This window comes from Spodoptera frugiperda, chromosome 23 (assembly GCF_023101765.2).
Source record: "Spodoptera frugiperda isolate SF20-4 chromosome 23, AGI-APGP_CSIRO_Sfru_2.0, whole genome shotgun sequence".
NCBI classification, from domain to species: Eukaryota; Metazoa; Arthropoda; class Insecta; order Lepidoptera; family Noctuidae; genus Spodoptera; species Spodoptera frugiperda.
In genome coordinates, this window is record NC_064234.1 from 2,086,856 (window position 1) to 2,108,567 (window position 21,712).

Genomic DNA, 21,712 nt, shown 5'->3' on the forward strand with positions numbered 1-21,712 from the left:
GATTTTCTTAATAGTCCCCAGTATTAATTCGAATCCTACCACATGCAAGTTTATAACCAAAATATTCTATTTTCCCAGTAAATGTACCCGTGTGACCAATTCCCAAGGTCAGCTGGTCCTAGGCCGTACAGTCATTAGTAAGTGCATGACATCGCACGCTTTCCACACCTTCAACCTTCAGAGAAAACTGATTTCCACTATAGATGCTATCTGAGGATAATTGATATCTAATGTTTTATGGTTATTGGCTATGGCTAATGACACCGGTTGGCCTGTCTTCATGATGGAGTGGTTTAGGAGAATGTGTAGAGAGAAATGTACTAATTCCGAAAATATTGTGCTGTTTGGTTAATAGATATGGGGAGATATGGGGTGTTGGAAGCTCTTCTGGAAAATAAGTACTGCTTAAATTAATTAAGAAGGTAGTCAAGCATAAGAAGTATGGTACTCGTATCTAAAGGTACGCGTCCATAGGCCCGCATCGTACGCATCGCACGCAATGGATTTTAGTTTGTCTTGTATAGAAACTCATACAACTGCGTCCACTGCTCTGCACCGTACGGACCGTATCATCGGCAATGCCCACATGTGATACGTACCGATGACATTATACGGAATGCGTACGCTTACCTTAAAAGATATCCCTGCACATTTTTAGAAATCATTAATAATAGAATTCCATTATCATTAGGCGTCAAAAATAGCCTATAATTGTCATTTTTACACCGTGTAATAAAATAGACGCATGCACCCTTCATCTTAGAATTTTATTGCAGCTCATAATAGACTATGATTATCATACTTGAGACTTAAGACTTAATCAAGTGAAAGAAACCTATTCAGTTTTCTTTTTAATTTATATCTCATCGTAAATTATTTTTGCATGTGTATTTATTAATAGATACCATCTTCAATTCAATTTCTTTATTAGTTTTATTCGTTTCTGTGTAATATATGAGTTTGATTTATAAAAGTATTAGAACTATTAAAGTATGAAATGGCTACCACTGAAGATAAATGGCATCTAAATTCTAGTTGAATGAATAAATAGAAAAGTCTTTCATTCAAATTCAATCGATATCCATACCGATTATTCGATAATCGGAACAAGATTGATGGAAACTACAATGTCTCCTTTAAATACTGTATACAAGTTGATTGTTTACTTATGTGTAAAAACTACAATAAATTATTGACTATAATAAAATAAACATAAAGAACCTGGACAAAAACTTCACACACCTAAGAAGATATGATAAATTAGACTGACATAGCAAGGTAACCTAAAATTCTTGAAAATCCGATTATGAGATCTTATAGGTTCTGTTCAAAGAGCAATAAGATGGATTCCGAAAACTGCAAGATTTATTTTTCTTTTATAATCAACCACTAAATAACAAAGGTGTCGAATTCTTATGAAATATCGATGAGGAATCGAATCCGCTTAGAATTTCCGAAGCATCGGATTACAAAATCGGTTTATCAAACCTTGAGTTTTTTTTTTGCAAAATAAAACGAGTCGGGATCTTTAAAAATATGATGTCTGATACCAGCTTTACGAAATAAGACGGCGTATACTTACTATGTATAACTAAAAGGGCCTTGTTTAGGGTGCTTTTCTACCAGAGATGTGCTATGTAACTATGCTACGAAGATGTAATAGCTAAGCTGTGAAACTTTGTGACCGTTTCCACTGATACTAAGCTATGTAGCTGTGTGAGGAAGATGCGCAGCTCGAGTATGCAATGTATCGATAGTAGGGGAAGCCATCCATTTCCATATAAAAACATAGCTTAGTTGAGTGCGTTTCCGCCAGTGCTAAGCTATGTTTACCAATGAATATGATTGCATTCAAACGCATCCAGAGCAACGTAGCATTAGCCTATCGCTGGTGGAAAATCACCCTAACAGAGTATCAACCATTTTAGTATTACAGTTCCGTCAATAGTTAAAGACATTTCAGTTCTTTGTATATTTCAATATTAATGTGTACCTATGTTGTTACAGGCAAGCCGAAAGATATCAAAATGCGGGTATCTGTTCGTGGCTCCTGGATGGGACTTCTCCAATCCGCTCTACAGAACAAAGGTAAGAATAGTATTAAGACACATCACGTAATCATGTAATCATTTACTAGTAGAAATATCCCTAGGTAAGCCTAAAAAACCCAAATCTTCACTAGAAACTTAATTAGTAAAACCCTAGCCAACAAATAGTATATGCATTAGTACCCTTAGGTGCCCTTAGTACGAGTTTGCTTTGCGTTAAAAGTAACCGAAACGAGAGCGCATTCGGCGCTCTGATTGGCTGGCTCGAATAAACCAACCAATCAGTACTATCGTTTCGTATTCGTTCAACGTAAAGCAAACTAGTACTACGGGTACAGACTGGTAGACGCTGCTGATAACTTAGTTTTGTTTATGAGTCTACGTTAAATGTTTTACGTGAACTCTCCGTCGATGTTTTCTACTCCATATATAATCTCCATACAATCCTTGCAATCAGCCCCAACATCAGTAATCGCCACACAAACCTGACCTCGATAAGATTCACACCACACCTTCACTCCATATGCTAATCACACCAGTCGTCACAGTTCAATTGTTCCCCGATGCGCCTGCGCAAGTCCTTGCCCTCTAATTACTTTCCCGAAGTGATTTTCATAAAGTCCTGTTATGTGGACCATTGTTTTAACTTATGAGAATTGTGAATACGTAATTCTGTTTTGTTTACATGGCTTGGGAATGAAAGAATTATATTTACAAGTTGGTTTTTGCTTACAAAGTGGAAATTTTTGTATGAATAAACGTGGTTTTAACTTTCGTGAGACATACTAAATTAATTATAATGATTTAGATTTTAACTCGCGTAACTGTTTGACAAGGAACCGACAAATTTCGAGCCATATTCATGAGTAGGAGCGTCACAGTCGCCACGTCGTGTGCCAGAATTCTGCTCATGATTATGAGTCTCTAGTTTGGCTTGAAGCAAGTAGAGTTCCTCCTCAAACAGTTACGTGAAAAACGTGTGTAGTTTTATTCAATTCTCGGGGTGTACTAATGTCTTAATACCATAATTAAGACATCTTATCAACCTCGTTTCATTAGCGCGAGTGCTAAAACCGAATATTGATCATTCATCCCATGTCTCACTCACACGATAACGCAAATCTGCCGTGATTAATAATTTTCTGCCAACTTAAATCCGCCATGTTTTTTGACATTATTTGGCGCCAAGACTCAGCCCCCTGCCGGGACGTTATCGTAATCTTTAAATTCTCGTTTCGGGATCTCTTTTTTGTTTGCATAATAATAATATTTCACAGCGTTCTTATCCGCGATGCCATTCGTATCTGACTTAAGCGAAACGACCAAAAAATCAACAATGAATGCGTATGAGTCGTATTTTAGTAAAGCTAATATTCGGGACGCTTATTGGTCGTTTAGTTTTGGGAATGGCCAGTAATATTTGAAATTGGAAACTGGATTTATTTGAATGTCTTATGTAGTTTGTTTTTAATAGTGGTATGATGTTATTATGTTACAAAATACTCTTCAAAAATGATCATATTTCCTCACAATTTTCTGAAGAATCTTCAGAATAAAAGAAAAAATCTAAACATTTGAAAAATGCCACATACTATATTATACTGCTCCACCCGCCACGGGCCAAGGATAATAGTGTTTATGACACCAATAAATATGGCTCCGCAAAACTTGATTAGGGTCTAATGCGATTTGAGTTTTTGAAAAAAGTTTTGTAAGGATGGTGGGGGAAAAGAGGTGAGAAGATACAATGTAGACTTGAACATTTTTATTGTGAGCTTATAAAATTGAGATTTATGTTATATTTTGAGATTTTTGTTCGTATTGCTTAGCGCATTGAAGAGTTTCGGGGCTGGGGCTCCAAAAGCAGTAGTAGGAACGAGGTGGTTTCTAATCAGTCTGGACTCAGTGGTTTTTAAAGAGACTGACACTCCCTCTCGCCTCACAGGAGAAGTCATTGGCCAATTAAAAAAGGGTAAATATTCAACCTCCATATTAGTCAATCATTCGAAATAGAAAATGACATCTCCTAAAGCTTTCATAGTTAGGAAATAACGAAAATATTTACACACGACGATATCATTTTCATTGTAATGTCAGTGTGGGGTATTTAAAATGATATTATTCATGTCTTAGCCGTAGTCAAGTGACTTTCTAGCCGTTTCGATTGCGGGATAGCGTCGCAAGCGCAACTGTCAATATTCAGTTTAAACAGAAGGTACACGCTATGCATACTCATATGTTTTGCTCATATGGTGGTTAGAATCTATTAGTGGCATTGTACTAGGGTGCAATACTGTCATACTTCTTTAGCTTCCATCATATTCATACATCTGGTAAACAAAAAGATTGCATATAAAATTAAAATAAGAATTAGCCATGACTCTCAAAAAGGTAATTTTTAGCTTAGCTAACCGATTTTTCTAATTATTTTTGATCTCAAGTGTCAAAGTATTTATTACTGTGCTTTTAATTTATTTCATTAGTATGCAACTACTAAGCACGGATCTTAATTTCTTTTGAGATTTTCGGCAGTAAGTTCTATCCTTCCCATCATATTTCATTGGGGGAAGTTCAAAGACAAGTCCCTAGCTCCCAAATATATTTTGTTAGCCTTCTGCCACAATTCTGTAGTGTGGTGGCCAAGTAGTGCAGATCGCACGCACGACTGCCTATAGAAAGCAGCGCCAAGATATTTTTACTCGATTTTTGTAATAAACTAGGAAATGCAGAGACAATTACATTTTACTACTTCAACTGAAATGACGTTTGTAATATTTTATATTTTATAGCAATTTTCTAGGAAATTGCTTTTCTTAGAGATTGATTTCTTAACCTTCATCAAGTTCTTCCTTCCTTTTATACTGCGATCTTACGCCTTACACAAAGCGTGGAGATTATAGCATAGTGTCCTATGTAGAAGAGGCCTATAGCAGTGGTCTTATGGACAGTTTGATGATAATGTTGATGATTTGTAATTCTTGTTAACATACGTTTTTAAACTGACATGGTCACTAACAATACCATTCAACTTGTGATGGGATATTGACCATGTTTATTTATGACTATGACTTTCCGATATTTCGGCACTGTTGCAAACACCATGATCACGTATGAACTCATCACTTCTTTTTAACATTTGACATTTTGACGCTTATCACACCCAATTAGATGACGTCTAGAACCAACTCAACCGGTACTACAAAACACAAGGAAAAATCCAAATAAGGATGTTTAGAATGACATAATTCGTGGCAATCATTTACATGATTGCATTCTGAGCGTTTCAAGGTCAAAGTAATAATGTTAATTATGTATAATGTCGACCAATAAGAGCATAACCTGTGCTCATACGACTAGGGTCAAATTAAGGTGATACTAAGTCCAAATAAATGATTTTAAATAGAACGGGATATACTTAGGAAGTTTTTGCTCGAAGCCCCTTCAAAACAAAAAACTGATATAGATAATTGGATATTGTAAATTAAGAATATGTTCTTACCTAATAATTATATTTTTAATTGTTATTCGATGCAATGGCAGTCTGTGGTTCGGTGTGAACGATTATGAAGGAGTATGGTCTTTGGTTAGCAGTGCAATGTAAAAATGATCATTGTGTGATCAGTTTGTTTAAAATAAAACAAGCAAAACAAAATATCACTGGTTTTGTTTGTTCTTCAAAAAGACCCTCTATACGAGTAGGTATTAGTATCTTCATATTCGCCGGCACTAAGTTTATTTCAGTCGCTTATAGTTTCTTAGCCATTTTCTTTACTAGTTTCCAAGCTAACCATACACAAACAAACTCACAGGATATTATTATTAACAACCAGGTGTTACAAACTGATCGCGTTTTATTAATTAATGAAGATAAACTGAATTAAAAGACCATTACGGTCCATATCATAATGAGCGACTTGGTCCCACAAAAAGACACAACCGGTTCTTTTAGCTGATGACCATCCGATATCAGTTAGATTTGCATGCGATGGTGATAATGGGATTTTTATTTAACTTCGAGCCGGTTATTCTCTAATTGGGTCAGCAGAGGTGTATTAAAAATAGAAAAGACTAGACTAGACTAGACATACATGACTCGTGAAAAAGCCTAAGCTACACATTTTGAAGGCTTAAGTTTTTTTTATGGTATAAGCCGCTGAACGAGCAGAAGGATCACTTGATGGTAAGCAATAGCTGCCGCCTATGGGCAAATGCGTTGCCGGCCTTTTGGAGGTTAGGTATTTAAGGGTTGTTGGGAAATCGGGGATTGGGAAGATTGGGAATCATTCAATAACTATTACTGCTTATCTTTGAAACTAAAGCTTTTGAGAAGTAGTGTTTCATCTCTCTTCATCTCCAGTGCCACTAGGAATCAAATTCACACGCCCAACTAGATAATTTCTCTACCACCAAGCAGGATTTCTATTTTTTCTTTTAAAAAACATTCCTTATTTGAAGTAGTCTTTAATAGATAATTGAAAATTAATTTTGTTCCATCCTCACCGCTTTTAAAACCTTTGTGAGAAACGCATCGAAGTATAAAATTGAAAAATCCTCTTGACTTTAAAAAAGGGAATTATGAATGGTGTATCATTCTATGTTAGTCTTTTTGGTTATTTGGTACTTAGTTGGTTTTTAATATCACGGCTATTTTCTGGGAAGGATTAAGCAGAGGCGGGTAGAAGTGGTTATTAGTGGTGCAGTGATATGGAACATTAAATGGATCCCATTATTTACTTAAATATTAAACGAATAAGGAATTACGCGCTTCATTATTCTATTTCGGTTGGTTGACTAGATATAAATCCTCAAATCGACACCAGCAATTTATACTACGCTAACTCGAAATTTGGAAAAAACTTTTTTATGCCAAGTTGCTTAAAATGTGGGTTTACATACGTCATAAAAAAATTGAGAAGAAATATGCAAAAATAAGAAAGTTACAAATCTTATAAAACGCTAAGTAAAGGTACTTTTTGAAATCACTCGATTTATATTACGCCAACTATTATTAGCGGAGTGTGCGCGGGGATCACTTTGGTCAAAGTCCGTGCAACACTGCACTAACTCATAGTTAGCGTAGTTTAGTGCGTTCGTGTGTATACTTGTTCGTTTGTAAAATGAACGACTTAGTGACTTTTACATAGTAAATACTTATGTGTTAACGTATTAATTAGTTTATTAATGGTACGTTGACTATTCTTTTTGTAAGTAAGTACATGTTCTTTATAAAAATATTGAAATATGCATCAGATGATTGATCATGCACTACGACCTCCCGTACTACACTACGCTAACATAAGTTAGACGTGTATAAGATGTAACATTTTTTTGATGAATTACGTTTATATACGGCTAACTTGCGCTAAATCAAAAAATAGAAATAAGTAAGGAAATATAAATATGAGATATTACAATGAATAAATGAAATAAATTTAAGCATACCAAATTTCAAAAAAGTATCTTAATTAATGTAAAAGTTATCACGTTTTTCCCTTTAAACGCCTCTACTGTAAAGTACGCTTTTTGAGTTAGCGTAGTATACATTGCTGGTGTCGAAATAATAATATAGATATTTTAATATCTTTCAATAAACCAAATAAAAAAACAATGAAACGGATTATAATTGAACACCAGAATCCAACCTTCTTTTTGCGGGGGAATATCATCGAATGACTTCTCCGGCTTTGGGCGAGGCGAAACTCAGACTCTCACTGACTAAAAACCAATCCGATCCTAATCCTGCTTTTCGAGCCGGAGCCCCGATATATATCTTTAAGCAACCGCAATCCGCAACTTCTACTATGACACACAACAGAAACACACCGGAGCCGGGAATCAAAAACGTTCAAATATTTATTTGTTAACAGTAGCCAAAGTAGATTACATCAGTCCGAGACGAATTTTTCCATTATATCTGTCCGTCTGTTTGTTTGTAAGTGATTTTTAATCGCCACTTCCGTTATTGCGTGTTAGTTTTTATAGTAATTTAGTTGTTTTTGAATCGTAGTTAATAACAACATAGGTACAAAGGTGCTAGTCATTATTGTAGACTGTGTAGTGTGTATCATCACGCATGTGCACAAAAGGTGAGGCAGAGGTTAGGCGGGTGAAGGCTGCGATGGGCTTATCTGGAGTTACATCTTTGAATGTACATGTCTGTGTACTTTAAATAGACTAAAACTAAAAGTGCTTTTGGAAGTCAAGGGTGAAGTAAAAAAACAATTGTGTAGATTATTTATCTTAGTAAAGTTAGTTGTTCCTTTGTGAAACGTGGTTTCTTATGTAGTCAGAACAGTATCTATTACTGCAACTACCAATGTGACTTTTCCGTGTTATAAGTATGTTCTTTATAAGATTTTTAGACATCACTGACAAACGGTGAAGGAAAACATCGTGAGGTAACCTGGGCTTATATTTTCTAATTGTAGGTTTTAAATGCCAACTCGTATTGAGCAAGCGTGGCGATTAATGCGCAAACTTATATGTGTGTCAAGAGGCCTTTGGTCAGCAGTGGACACTTATAGGCAGGTGATGATAATGAATGATGATCAACTTAAGTGGAACAGATCTACTAAAATATAATAAAATCTTTTCACCTTACCTTACCTTATCTTTTGCCTCAAACACTTCAGTTTTGTTCAATATACTATGTTTAATATTAAAAATACATCGTCATTATTCAGTATTTGGATAATTTAATCCCATATACCAAAGATTTTATTCCTTTTTCAAAGATAAAGTAATCAACAGCCAGTTTCTACTTTATTACTGTTTATTTTTCTTTATAAAAATGGCCGCACACCGCATCCGACAGTTTCCAGCCTGTTAAGTGGTTGACAGATAAAAAATATAAAGTTAGAAGTGGATTTTTTGACGCTATGCTAATTAAAACGTCATATTTTAAAGTTAAAAACGTTGTTTACGGAGATTATTGTTGATAAGAGAACGAGTTTATACGATAATGTGTTTTATTGTTTTGTGTAATAAAGTGGATAATGCAGGTCCATTAAAATCACCCAGTAGGGCTGATGCCTGATTCGGAGCTGCGGACTACCTAGCGGGTTTACCAAGGCTCCGGCTCGAAAAGCAGGAATATGAACGGGGTGGTTTTTAGTCAGTAAGAGTCTGATACTTCGTCTCCTCGCTTCGCGGGAGAAGTCATTGGATAACTTTCCCCCCTTAAAAAAGGCAATGGTATCGTTCTTGGTGTATGACAATCACTCTTTATTTTATAGGGAATGGTAACATAACCTTTGCCTTCCTGTCTTTATTCAGGAACTAACAGACATGGTGTTAAGTCATATCGAAATCGTGTCTTTACCCTTTTGACCATAAATATAAGTGCTGTTTTCACATTATTAAAGAAAACTATCATAATTTTATTATAAAAGTTAATCTTTAATCTATTACAAGTTATTTCTTAATACAGTACCTACATAATCGCACAATAAACGCATTGTGCTATACAGCATCGATATAATCTATTGTTTTTATTATTTATTATTGTGTAAGCAAGATGTATCGGTCAGCCATGTTGTAACGCCGGTCAATCAAACCATTTCATGTTTTATTTTGTTTTTAGCTTTAGTGAGATATGGTTCTGATTAGAATTTATTTAATGGTGGGTGTATTGGATGGTTAAGTTTTAATATTTCTAGACTGTAGATATTTATGCTAAAGCTAAATTATTATAGTCATGCTAACTGAGTTTAGTTTTCTGTGTTGCCTCTAAATTTTTTTAAGGGATTTGGGCCTTGATCATACTATGACTTCTCCCGCCTTGGGTGAAACGAGAGGGAGTATCAGACTCTTACTAACTAAAAACCACCCCGTTCCTGCTCCTGCTTTTTGAGCCGGAGCCCCGGTAACCCGCTAAGCAGTCCGCAGCTTCGGGTTTTTAATGGGATAGGCCAGCAAACTACTATACGAATCACGTGAAGTGATGGCAACGTATCGGCTGTTAAGACTGCATTGCCCGCTTTTTCAACCGTGTTTATACCTCGAAGAACGGAACTTAGAGTGTTTATTTTAGGTCAACTTCTGAGTCCTAAAACCAGAAACCTAGTAACATATTTTCTATTACATTTCGCTTTCGATGTTTATAAATACGCTCATAGAAAACCAGAATACAAGCTAAACTCACAATGTAAAAAAATGAGGTCCACAAACTCCTTTCCAAGGTTGAAAAAAAACTATCATGAATTCCTTTTATGCAGTCTCACTCTTTGTACCTTAATATAAAGTTGTTTTACAATAACACTTGAAAAAATACTTCAGTCTGTCTGTTTGTCTGTACACAAACACCCACACGTGATCGCGGAACAAATATCTGTGGGTCACACAAATATTTGCTGCCCGGCAATCGAACCTGACCTTGAATCGGTGGATGATCTTTTGTAAAGCTATTTTAGGAAGTAGGATGAAACGTAACCTCTTTGGGAAAAGAAACCTGATTCTGATGATTATAGAACAGGGTATCAACTTCTTGACTGGGATAAAAGAATCTGTACCCTTAGTACGAGTTTGCTTTATACTGAACGAAAACGAAACGAGAGCGACTTCGGCATTCTGATTGACCGGCGCGAATGAACCAACCAATTAGAGCGCCTCGATTCGTTTTTGTTCAACGTAAAGCAAACTCATGCTAAGGGTACACATATTCCAACGAAGGATTGTGACCACTTTATTCAGATTGAGACTTAGTAAGACTTAAAAGAAGAAGGAATCCTATTTATGATCTGAAATAATAAACCACATTATCAAAAAGCGAATGAAACATATTTACATGATTGTCAATTCTAGAAGTGCAAATATAATGATTGGAGTTTTGTTTAAGTACAAATAAACTATGTTCCCATCAATAATTATCTTTAACACAAGGACTACAACTCCTAAATAAGATATCTAAAATATTGAGACTGTTGTCCTTTTCTACTCTCAAACTTATGAGAGAGACGGAGCGAAGGATTGCACGAGTCACGACTGAGGTTATGATATTAAAATGTGCTTATTTTCGAGGTACATACAACCATTGGGCAACTAGGGAGTGGTGTGTTCGCTACATAGAGCTATAATGTACTTTATGTAGTATAAGACACGCTATAATATTATATTTAAGCTTTTGACTGCCAATAGAAAATTATTGAAAGCTAATCTTCGGTGATCCTCTTGGCGTTTAACGTGTTAAATTTGGTTTGATGTGTAAAAGTGTAGTTTTGTGCCATCTCGCTGCGACGTGTGTCGCGCAATTTTGCTCATGACTATGAATCCCTAGCGTGGTTCGAAATTAGTTGAGTTACCTCTTCTAACAGTTACGTAAGCCATAAAACAGTTAATGTTGTATAGAATTAGAGATATAAAACAGACTAAACTATATTATCCTAATATTAATTACTTCTAACGCTTCACAGATCGCAAAGGTGACACTTTGCTCAGTAATTGGACAATTAGATTTATTGAAGCAAGTCTTTAATCCAGCCACGTGTGAAATGAAGTCGGACTACGACACCTCTGATCCTTAATCCCTAGACAAATCTGTTAAATCCCTTAATCCTTCACTGTTATGGTTTCAGATACATAATTGTCTATAACGCTTAGGGTTGCGGTTTTCAAAATCTGCTGACAAGACGAAAATAATGAGTTACTTGTGGCGACACATGACAAGTGACAGATGACAGAAGTCCCACATAGACGATCGACGAACAAATCAACGGATGACGTCATAAATTTTACATCGCACATATGAAGTTTACATGCGAATAAACATGGATAGAAAATCCCAACGAACAACAGTTGGACAGAAAGCCCTCTAGGCATGATCGCCTCGCCTGGTCGGAGGATCCTCCTTTTCTTAGGGAACTTTACTCTCTGTTCTCTAAATACTTATAGTCATTTTGATACTTATATTCGTTTAAAATGCTAATATTTGGAGCATTATGGATATTTTAATTAAACATAATAAACGCTATTTCTAACATCAATATTCTCTTAAATATAAATAATGTACAAATAAGATATTTATCGCCTCTTTCCAGCTTCGCTTTAGCTTACCACCATCTTAACATCACGTTATCTCGTCGGGCGTTATGAAGCAACCATGCCAGTATAATTTGTATCGATCTACTATTTATTTATGGGAAACTTGACAGGTTAGTACCTGATCCAGGTTTAACTAACTGGTCACAGCCACTCCGATATCAGGTCGCGCCAATCTTTTATGCGGTGCTAGTGATGACTACACCTTGTAAATTACGTATTTATTTATTTAAAAACATGGTATAGGTTGGTCAGGAAACTGTTGCCTGTTAGGAGTTTCTCGCTTAGGTACTACCTATGTTTGGTTTTTGTTTTTTGTACTTGATTTCCTTGGTTTTTCTTGGTATAGTTGTAGCTTAGTTGTAATGGATGAAAAAACTTGTATGTAGATTAAATGCGTATATTTTGATGTATCTTATAATAATAAGGACGTAAATATTTTCTGAGTCTTGTTGTTAATAGTTTGCATTTCAAATAATTGAAGTGATTACTTATCTTTCTTGTTTCTATATTTACGGCAGAGAATTCATATGCATAACATCAATTGTAATAATGCCAAAAAGGGAATTAAATACACCTGCCATCATATCATTAAATATAGCTAGAATTAGTAGAATCAATAAAACGATAAAAACCTTTACCTAACTGCATACCCATTGGGCATTGAATAACGTATAAGGAAGAAAATTACATCTAACGTCTTCTAAATATTTATGGCACCCATAAAACTACAGAACTGTCCTTTGCTCAACAGTTTTACTGACGATACATCACATTTAACTAACCAATGACCTTTGGAGAGGGTGATCAGAATCAAATCAATTTGGTTAGGAGTGAATACTTTATAACCTAGTCTTAGGCTGGTCTTAGGTCTTAAGCATGTCCTAAACCCTAAACCATTGATCAGTGTAACCTTTAGTTATAAATTAACCGAGTCACCGAAGGCTAATAACTTAGAAATCGATAACCGATAGTATTTCTCGATATTGCGGTTATACTGGCATTTATGACCCGAATCACAAAACCGTGGTTTTGTCATAGATTATTGTAGGAAGCAGAAAAGACTATTGAAATGGCGACATTTTCTTCTTAAGCTAGTGCTTGTTATTTACAGAAGGAATATATTTATTAAAAGCTTATCCAGTTTTAGCTCCTTTATGCTACTCGGTGATCTTATGGAATCCAAGCTCATTTTCAACTTGGGACTACTCCTTCTATCAGACAATCAATCTACTTTTATTAGAACTTATTACGGGATATTTACCATGTTTATTTAATTTGGCGAGTTTCCGATATTTCGGCACTGTTGCAAGCGCCATGATCACGGATTAACGGTAAATATCCCGTAATAAGTTCTAATAATAGTGTTAGTGACCATGTCAGTTTAAAAACTTAAATCAATCTACTTTATCAAAAACCAACCTTGATATTATTTGCATTAAAGTTCACAATCAAAGATCAATATATTAACATTTCATTCCCCTATAAATCCTGCCTATTCGCGCCTCTGTCGCAAAATCATTACTTAATTAGAGCTTAGCTTTCTCCAGCTAACTTAATACGTATCAAGTTGATCTAAGTACGATTGTGTTTGTACTGCATTCCTTCGCAAGCTTACTTAGATTGCTTCGAGGACTAATTAAGATCTTATTTTCATATTCTGTGTATCTTTGAAATTGGTTTTCTCTTTGATAGAGTGAAATTATGTTATGATTTAGAATTAGAATCGTTAATATACATTATATCCTATGTGCAAATACTTGTATAGGTGTTTTTTGTCAGTATAATTCATTAGTTTAATTATCACTCGATATCAATCCATTTTAACTGAAGACTTGCTTTTTAAGCATTACTGGTTACGCCACGATCATTTGAATCATAGTCATAGGTGATTATTCAGAAACTGCGGACTACCTCGCGGGTTTACTGGGGTTCGGGCTCGAAAAGCAGGAGTTAGAACGGGGTGGTTTTTAGTCAGTAGAGTCTGACACTCCCTTTTGCCTCGACCAAAGCGGGAAAAGATATTGGATGATTTCACCCCTCTAAAAAAAAGCCATTTTTGACAAATTATGAATCTCATCTAATAAGACTAAGCTTATCACTATACACGCGCAAATCCTTACCAGATCTTGTCTTTTAAAATCTTGATACTTTATAAGTAAGAAACAGGTCCGTAACCGCTGTATACGTATACAGGCCGTTACAAAACGAGTAGCAACGAAGGGTCGTCGGCAGCTGATGTGGTTTTAATGTTATCCTTTAATGCATAAATAATGCGAGCATTAGTGAGACCACTGGATGCTGTGGCCAGCGAATGTTCCTGATGCAACACTTGATAAGCTACCTATATTTCTGTGAAGGATTTTTATTTTGGAGTTCTAAGAGTTTGTTTGTATGCCGCTGTACAATCGTGATGCCCTTGGTGTTGACGGTTTACCGCCAGACTGCCTTTAAGACATTTTTATTTTGTTGCCAAATTGTTTTCTTACATGTAAATTACTGTCTTCCTACTAAGCAGAGGATGGTTTGGACATATCCAGGATTTTCTTGGTAGAAAACATTTGAAAAAACATTTACTGAGACATAGAGCTCTATGATCTAATCGCAGCATTCAGCAGTTGCGATGTCTGAACATTAAAATATAAAAAGAAGATTTAAAAGTGTAAACGAGTTTTGTTTGCAATCAAAACAAAACAAACAAAAGTCAAACATGCAATCCAAGAACACAAGTAGTTATTAGAAAACAGTGGGACATGTGATATTAGTTACAAAAGCTGCGCGCGCGCCGTGACGCGTTATCAGAGTAGAACGGGTGCGCGGGCGCAGTTTCACCTTTTTGCGATGCAAATTAACAGCTTTCTATTGATTGGATAAAATTTTTGTTTACATTGATGAAATTCCCTTTGATTGGTCAATGCTTGTAATGTTTAGAGAACTCAAATTAGGCTTGAATTATGTTTGTTTCGGAGTTAGAAACTGTGAAGTGTTTTGTAATCAATTTGAAACGTTTACAAAATAATAGATTTGCTAATGCAAATGTAAATTATATTTGATTGTGTTTTCAAAACACTTGATCATTCGCTGTCATTGTTAGATCCAGTTGACAAAACAAGCATAGGTACATGTCCTTGTACAGTCATCTTTGTTAAGTTATAATCAAAACCGAAGAGTCTAGCTTCGAAGAATTTATTCAGTCTCTATTCTGTTATACACTATTAGTATTAAAAACCATCACACCATAATATAATGCCTCTGGTGTTTCGGGTGTCCATGGGCGACAGCGATTGCTTACCAACAGGTGATCCGTCAGCTCGTTTACCGGCTTATACCAAAAAGAGATGAATCTTGCACAACAATAAAAAAGAGATAAACAATCTTTGTCTATATTAACCCTTCATAGAATACCGAGTTTTTTTTTTTTTTTGAGGGTGAAAATCATCCAATGACTTTTCTCGCCTTGGGCGAGGCGAGAGGGAGTGTCAGACTCTTACTGACTAAAAACCACCCCGTTCCTTCTCCTGCTTTTCGAACCGGAGCCCCGGTAAACCCGCTAGGTATTCCGCAGCTCCGGAGGAATACTGAGTCTAGGAATATGTAATGTAATAACTAAATCTCTAACACAGACAGACAAACAGAAAAGCATTTTTCACATCAAACATCAACATCAAACCCTCCGACATCAAATTACTAAGAACAGTACAATAGACAGACTGAAACAACTACATATTATGTATAGGGACGGTAATACAAACAAAATTGTTGTCTATGCGTGCTGCGCCGGCGCAATGCGGAAGCGCCAACCGCACGCCGCCAACAGACAGACAGACTAAACTATATGTATTACACTGCAATTTTAGATTCTAGCTGTTTATATGAGTGTAGTTGGTTGTCATGACATTCTGAGGAGTTTGTATTATGTGTAATCAGCTCTTAGTTAGCTCAAAATTAGCGAAAAGAGGTAATTGAAAAGTCAATGTATGGGATTGACATTTCTATTAGACTATTTATGTCAAGAGAGAGTGAGATGGATCATGTAAGAAATCACCAGAAAAATAAGATATTTAGTGAGAATGTCTGTACTCTACAGAGTACAGACATAATTAAATCAAAGCTCTGATTGGCCGACGCGTATGAACCAATCAATCAGAGCGCCGAACGCGTTTCGATTTCGTACAACGTAAAGCAAACTCATACTAAGGATACGGATAGTGAAGAATTAAAGTTGAATAATCTGATTAAAGTTAAAGACCTTGCAAATTTGCCTTACCTGACTCGAAAATTGAATCCAAGAAACTATTTGCAATCCCATTTGCAACCACAAAATCAACAAAGTATCCGCTTTATGAGAAGTTATAAATTAATAAAATACACAACAAACCTACAAGCAACAACCCTTTGACCAAAAACAAACTGCAGTCATGTTCCGATTTGTCCATTCAATTTGATATATGAGAAAAAATATAACACTCGAACGTAATTATCGAATGTAAATATATTTCCGACATACGGTCACGCTTGTTTCATTAGTCCATGCAGCTGATTAGATAACAGATAAAATATTTGTTTAATGTGATTAATTCAGTGATAACACGGCGCCAAAATCCGTGATTGATAGCAATCGTGCGAATTCAATGATTATAAATATTCTTTTATATGATATTTTTTGCGAGTTACTTTTTAATTAATTTAAGATTAACAATTATTTATTTATGTGTAGGTGAATTCTGTATAGTACAAAGTCAAATCATTTATTCCAATTAAACCATAAATCGATATTTTTGAAATTCCAATAAATAAAGAAATAAATAATAGTCTGTCAGTGTGTCATCAGTGAACCTTACCGTAGGACGGCAATAGGATAGCTCTCTGCTGTCCGAAAAATGAATGCAAGATTAGTCTTTTAACCTCCGGACAATTTAGAAAGAAAATTTAAAATCTCACATTGTAGATAATGTGTCTAGAACATGAACCATAGTTTGACCATTACACAATAACATCATTAATTAAAACCATCACAAAAAAACAAAACAAGTAAACAAACAAACATCTTCCCACACACACACACACAGGGCACACCCTCCCAACAAAAAGTGGACAAGAAATGATTTCCATCAATACTCTACATATGAGAACAACATGCGATGTAATGCTAATTTAATTTTTTTTATCCCACAACCGGACTGGTCCCGAACCCATTATGGGAGAAACCAGGAAGCGACTGGACCCACCCTCAATTACCACGAAGAAATGGAGTACTGGTTGACACACGGCTACCTTGGACAGACAACCAACTTTATAAAAACTTTGGTTAGAGCTTGTAACTCCATCTGGTGTTTCAGGTGTCCATGGACTGCTTACCATCAGGTGATCTGAGCGCTTGTTTACTGTTCTACGCCGTATAAAATATTCTGCTCAGATTATATCGGTGCTGTGATTAGCTGGCGCGAATGAACAAACCAATCGGAGCGCAGGATGTCCTCTCGTTTCGATCTCGTTAAATGTAAAGCAAAGTCGTACTAAGGATACTGCACACTATGAACAGTTTTGGTCGTCTTGCTGTGGATCGAATTCACTTGAACTAAGTAATGTTCTATAGATTTTGTATCTATTTATATGCCTAAAATATATGTAAAAGCCAATGTTTTGCATAAGTTAATGTTTTTAGCAATAAGCTCTAATAAAATATTAGAATAAAGTGTAGGTAAAGGTATAAGTATTCTTCTGAGAAAACGATCGGGGAAAAACAGAAGCTATGTTTTATTATGCGTTATTGCCAATTTATTTAATAAATTTAATGCTAATGATAACATTATCGAATATAACATTCGAGTGTTCGATAATAAAGTGATTAACGGTTTATTGTGAAGACAATGTCGACGATTGTCTTGTACATATTTTATTACGTGTAAAATATTCAGGAGTGTGAATGCGAACCAAGAATATTTAATATCAAAAGCAACCGTAATGTACTTTTGTTTATTGCAAAACACTTAACCGGCTATTACAACATGTACAACTTTGCATTCAAAAGACTTAACAACTACTGACGTCCATATTACCATAAATAGTAATCCCTACGATTAGTCTAACTGTACTTCCTTATACTTCGTATTCCGATTCCCTATTCGCGAACTTTCCCAGCCGTATGTCAGGTGCGCGCAACGGCGCACGGCTGCGTTTGCGCACATAACACTAAATCGGCGCGGGTTTAGTGCGCCGGCGACACGCCCCCAGTTAATTGGTGTCGTCCGATGCTCAGGAATGCTCAACCGCGGTAATGTTGTGGTACAATACCATACTAGTTTTATATTTAAAGGAAATGGATGCGTTTACCTCCTTTGTCTCGAGCTTTGAGAAAAATGGATGGGTCGGTGGAAATTCATTGGCGGATGCGTGGGAGTCGTTCAAGAATGTTTACGGTTGTTTGTTTTTCTACGTACTTTAGTTGCACACTGGCTATTGTGAAAATTGTATTGAGAAAAAAGTCTTTGTTACCTATATCCTTTCACGGAATCGCCTTTTAAATTACAGTAGAGTCCGTTTATAATGACATCGAAAGGAATTGACAAACACGTCATAATAAGCGGACGTCATACAAAGCGTTATGTATAAATGAAAATCTTTTTTATGTAAATATGTATGTATTAAGTATTTTAATACAGAAACATAGTATATTTGCATATGTGTAAGACCATATTAAATCAAAATCAAAATTGCACGATAAAAGATTGCTTGATGCGGTTCTTGTTTTTAAAAATCATTGAAATTGTCGAATGACCAACGCCAAATTCCTTCGCGAGACATGAGTTAGATTCTCCATTTTCTAATCTGCAGATTATTGCACCTTTCTCCTCAATTGTAAATGCTTTGCGACGTTGAGATGACATTTTTTCCACAATAACAAACGAAAAAACAATGCGTAACCTTCAACTGTCAATTACTCACTGAGATTCAAAACAAAAACTAGGCACGTGCCGAACGTCGTCGGGAATTAACGAACATTATTGAAGGTAAAGAATCGTGGCGGTCATTATAACCGGACATAATTTATTAAAAATGGGTCATATAAAGCGGCATGTCACTGTAAGGGAAGTCATTATATCCGACTTTTTTATAAAGAATTTTATATGAAAACCAAACTTCGTCATGCAATTACGTTATAATAACCGGTTGGTCAATATAGGCGGAGTCATAATAAACGGATTCTTCTGTAGATTCTTTGTATCCAAACAAATCGAAGCACGAACTTTAATTGAATTTCACATTGAACTGCTGTTAGCTCTGAAGTTATATTTTATAACATTTTATTGCATTATCGGCGTCTTAAAACTTTTATATCCTCTTTAATGGTTATTTACAAATCGAAGGGCGTCTACCTCACTAATTGCTGTTAATTTTTACGTTTTAATCGAAATGTTGGTACTGAGGCCCTCTGAGGTATGCCGCCGTTAAAATATGGAGGCTATAATAACATGTTGACTATGATAGAACCTTTATTCCGTTGTAAAAAGGGTCATATTTGTTAGTTTTAGTGGTTCTACTGATGATTGGTTGACTGTACTTGAGTGAGCGTTGAAATTAATGTAGAACCGATTACAAATAATGTGTTTGATGGTATTTTGTTTTAATCTAGTTTACAATTAGTTTCGATTAAAATTGTCTTCTGATGTCAAAATCCTATACCTTTTTTCTCAACTTATTTCATTTTCAACTAATAAAAATTTTAATTATACACGTACTAGCTTCTGCCAGCGGCTTCGCCCGCGTTTTTGTGGGATAAAAAGTATTCTATGTGTTATTCCAGAACATAATCTACGCCTGTTCCAAATTTCATCCCGATCCCTTCAGCTGTTTGACGTGATTGAGTAACAAACATATACACAATCACAAACTTTCGCATTTTATAATATTAGTAAGATAAGATGTGCTAGCTAGCTATATATTTTGATAGCCATACTCCCAGTCTGTATGTCAGTTTGTATTCCGCGTTCCGCCAGTCTCCCTAACTAGTTATTAAAGCTTAATATCTAGCAAAACACTTAAACCTGACTGAAAATATTTCCTAAGGAATGTCAGCACCGTCCCGTGTAATTGAAAAGGTATTTTTATTGTAATAGTTATGACTTTATGACGTTCAGTGGTTTTAATTTTTAATTTAAATTATATAAATGTGTATTTTTAGATTTTAACAGTATTAGTTAACCCGTGGTACAAACGCAGATCTATGCGAGCCACAATGTGTTTTCTATTGTGTCTTATATACTGACAGACAAGTGGTTAGTCTATTACTAAATTTAGATTAAGTCACATAAGTAAAAAAATACCTAACGTAACTTTCTTTAAATACTTTTCAACCCACCCAATTTGTGTTTATATTGATAATTGTAATGGACCTAATAATTATTTGTCCCTCAAAATCGATATTAAGATATTCAGAATCTCAATTTCTATAAATCATAACGAAACTAATCTTATTCTTACTCATCACATAAAAAATGAGATATTACACTTCATTATACATATCATTAAGTCATCAGCCAGGATTTGAACCCGGGTACCGTAGCACCAAATATTGAAATAACACATTAACGCCTTGTTTGACCAACTAATATTCTGAGCTCCTTTAAATTCAAAAAACCGTTTATGTTTACTTATTTCTTTCAAGCAAATAAAAAAAGGTTTTTTGTCTGAATTTTATTTAGTTTACTGACAAATAAGATTTCTTTTAGAACTAAATGATGAATGGTCTTGTAAATAAAAGAGAATTATTTTTGTTTTTGTTTTTCATTCACATTAACGGTAATAATGTGTAATTTCGTTGTTTGTTTTGTTACGTAATATTTATTTTTTACTGGATTTTATGACGTAAACGGTCTTACCTAAATGTTTCTGAATGAAATTAGGAGATGGAACTGAAAAGGGTGATCAGTTAACTAACCTATAGTATAGCTACTGTACAATCTAACCTGTTAAATAGAAACCACTGTGGTAGATAAACAAACAAAAGTAGAAAAACTACCTACTTAGAAGGTATAGCTTTTTCATAGCTGGCGTGTTTACATGTTTTGCTGAGCTCCCTAGGGAAGTCTTAGAATTAATCGACAGAAACAAATGGCGGGGCGATAATGACTACTTTAATACCTAGCTCTGGACTTTTGTAACAAATAGTTTCCGTATATTAAACGTGTAGCAAGCTCGAGTTCGCGCACAACGGCAAAAAGGTCGTGAGAAAAAGGCGATATACTTACGTTTCGAAACCTATTTGCTTAGATTTATTTTTCGTTTGCATGCATGCTGGCTGTAAAGGATTTCTAAATTCAAATTTTCCCGCCAGTTACATTTGAATATGGCATCCTAAAAACAATGATAAGGTATTGCTAGATGTGGCCCGCTTAAATGAGCTCATTTGCTAAAATCGTCACGGAAATTCGTGTGTGGCGGACCCAAATATTTGGGGCAACAGCTATCGCCGGCTGTTGATAAAATAACACATAATAATACTATATTTAAAGATGATTAAACTGCACTGCGCACCGTTTGTCTTAAGTAGGGCGAGCACAAAATGTCATTGCTATTATCGTTCGAACAATGCTCCGAGTACCGCGTCCATCACTTAATATGCCACTTCT

The 21,712-nt window shown here is 35.4% G+C and overlaps 1 protein-coding gene across 5 annotated transcripts in view; it reads left to right on the forward strand.

Moving 5' to 3' along the window:
* The window catches only part of LOC118266911 (protein outspread), a 266,463-nt gene that overhangs the window by 101,323 nt on the left and 143,428 nt on the right, over positions 1–21,712 (forward strand). For all 5 annotated transcript variants that reach the window (XM_035580548.2, XM_035580549.2, XM_035580551.2 and 2 more), the window contains exon 2: positions 2,008–2,088. In XM_035580548.2, the coding sequence (XP_035436441.2) occupies positions 2,008–2,088 (81 nt within the window). The remainder of the gene's footprint in view (positions 1–2,007; positions 2,089–21,712) is intronic.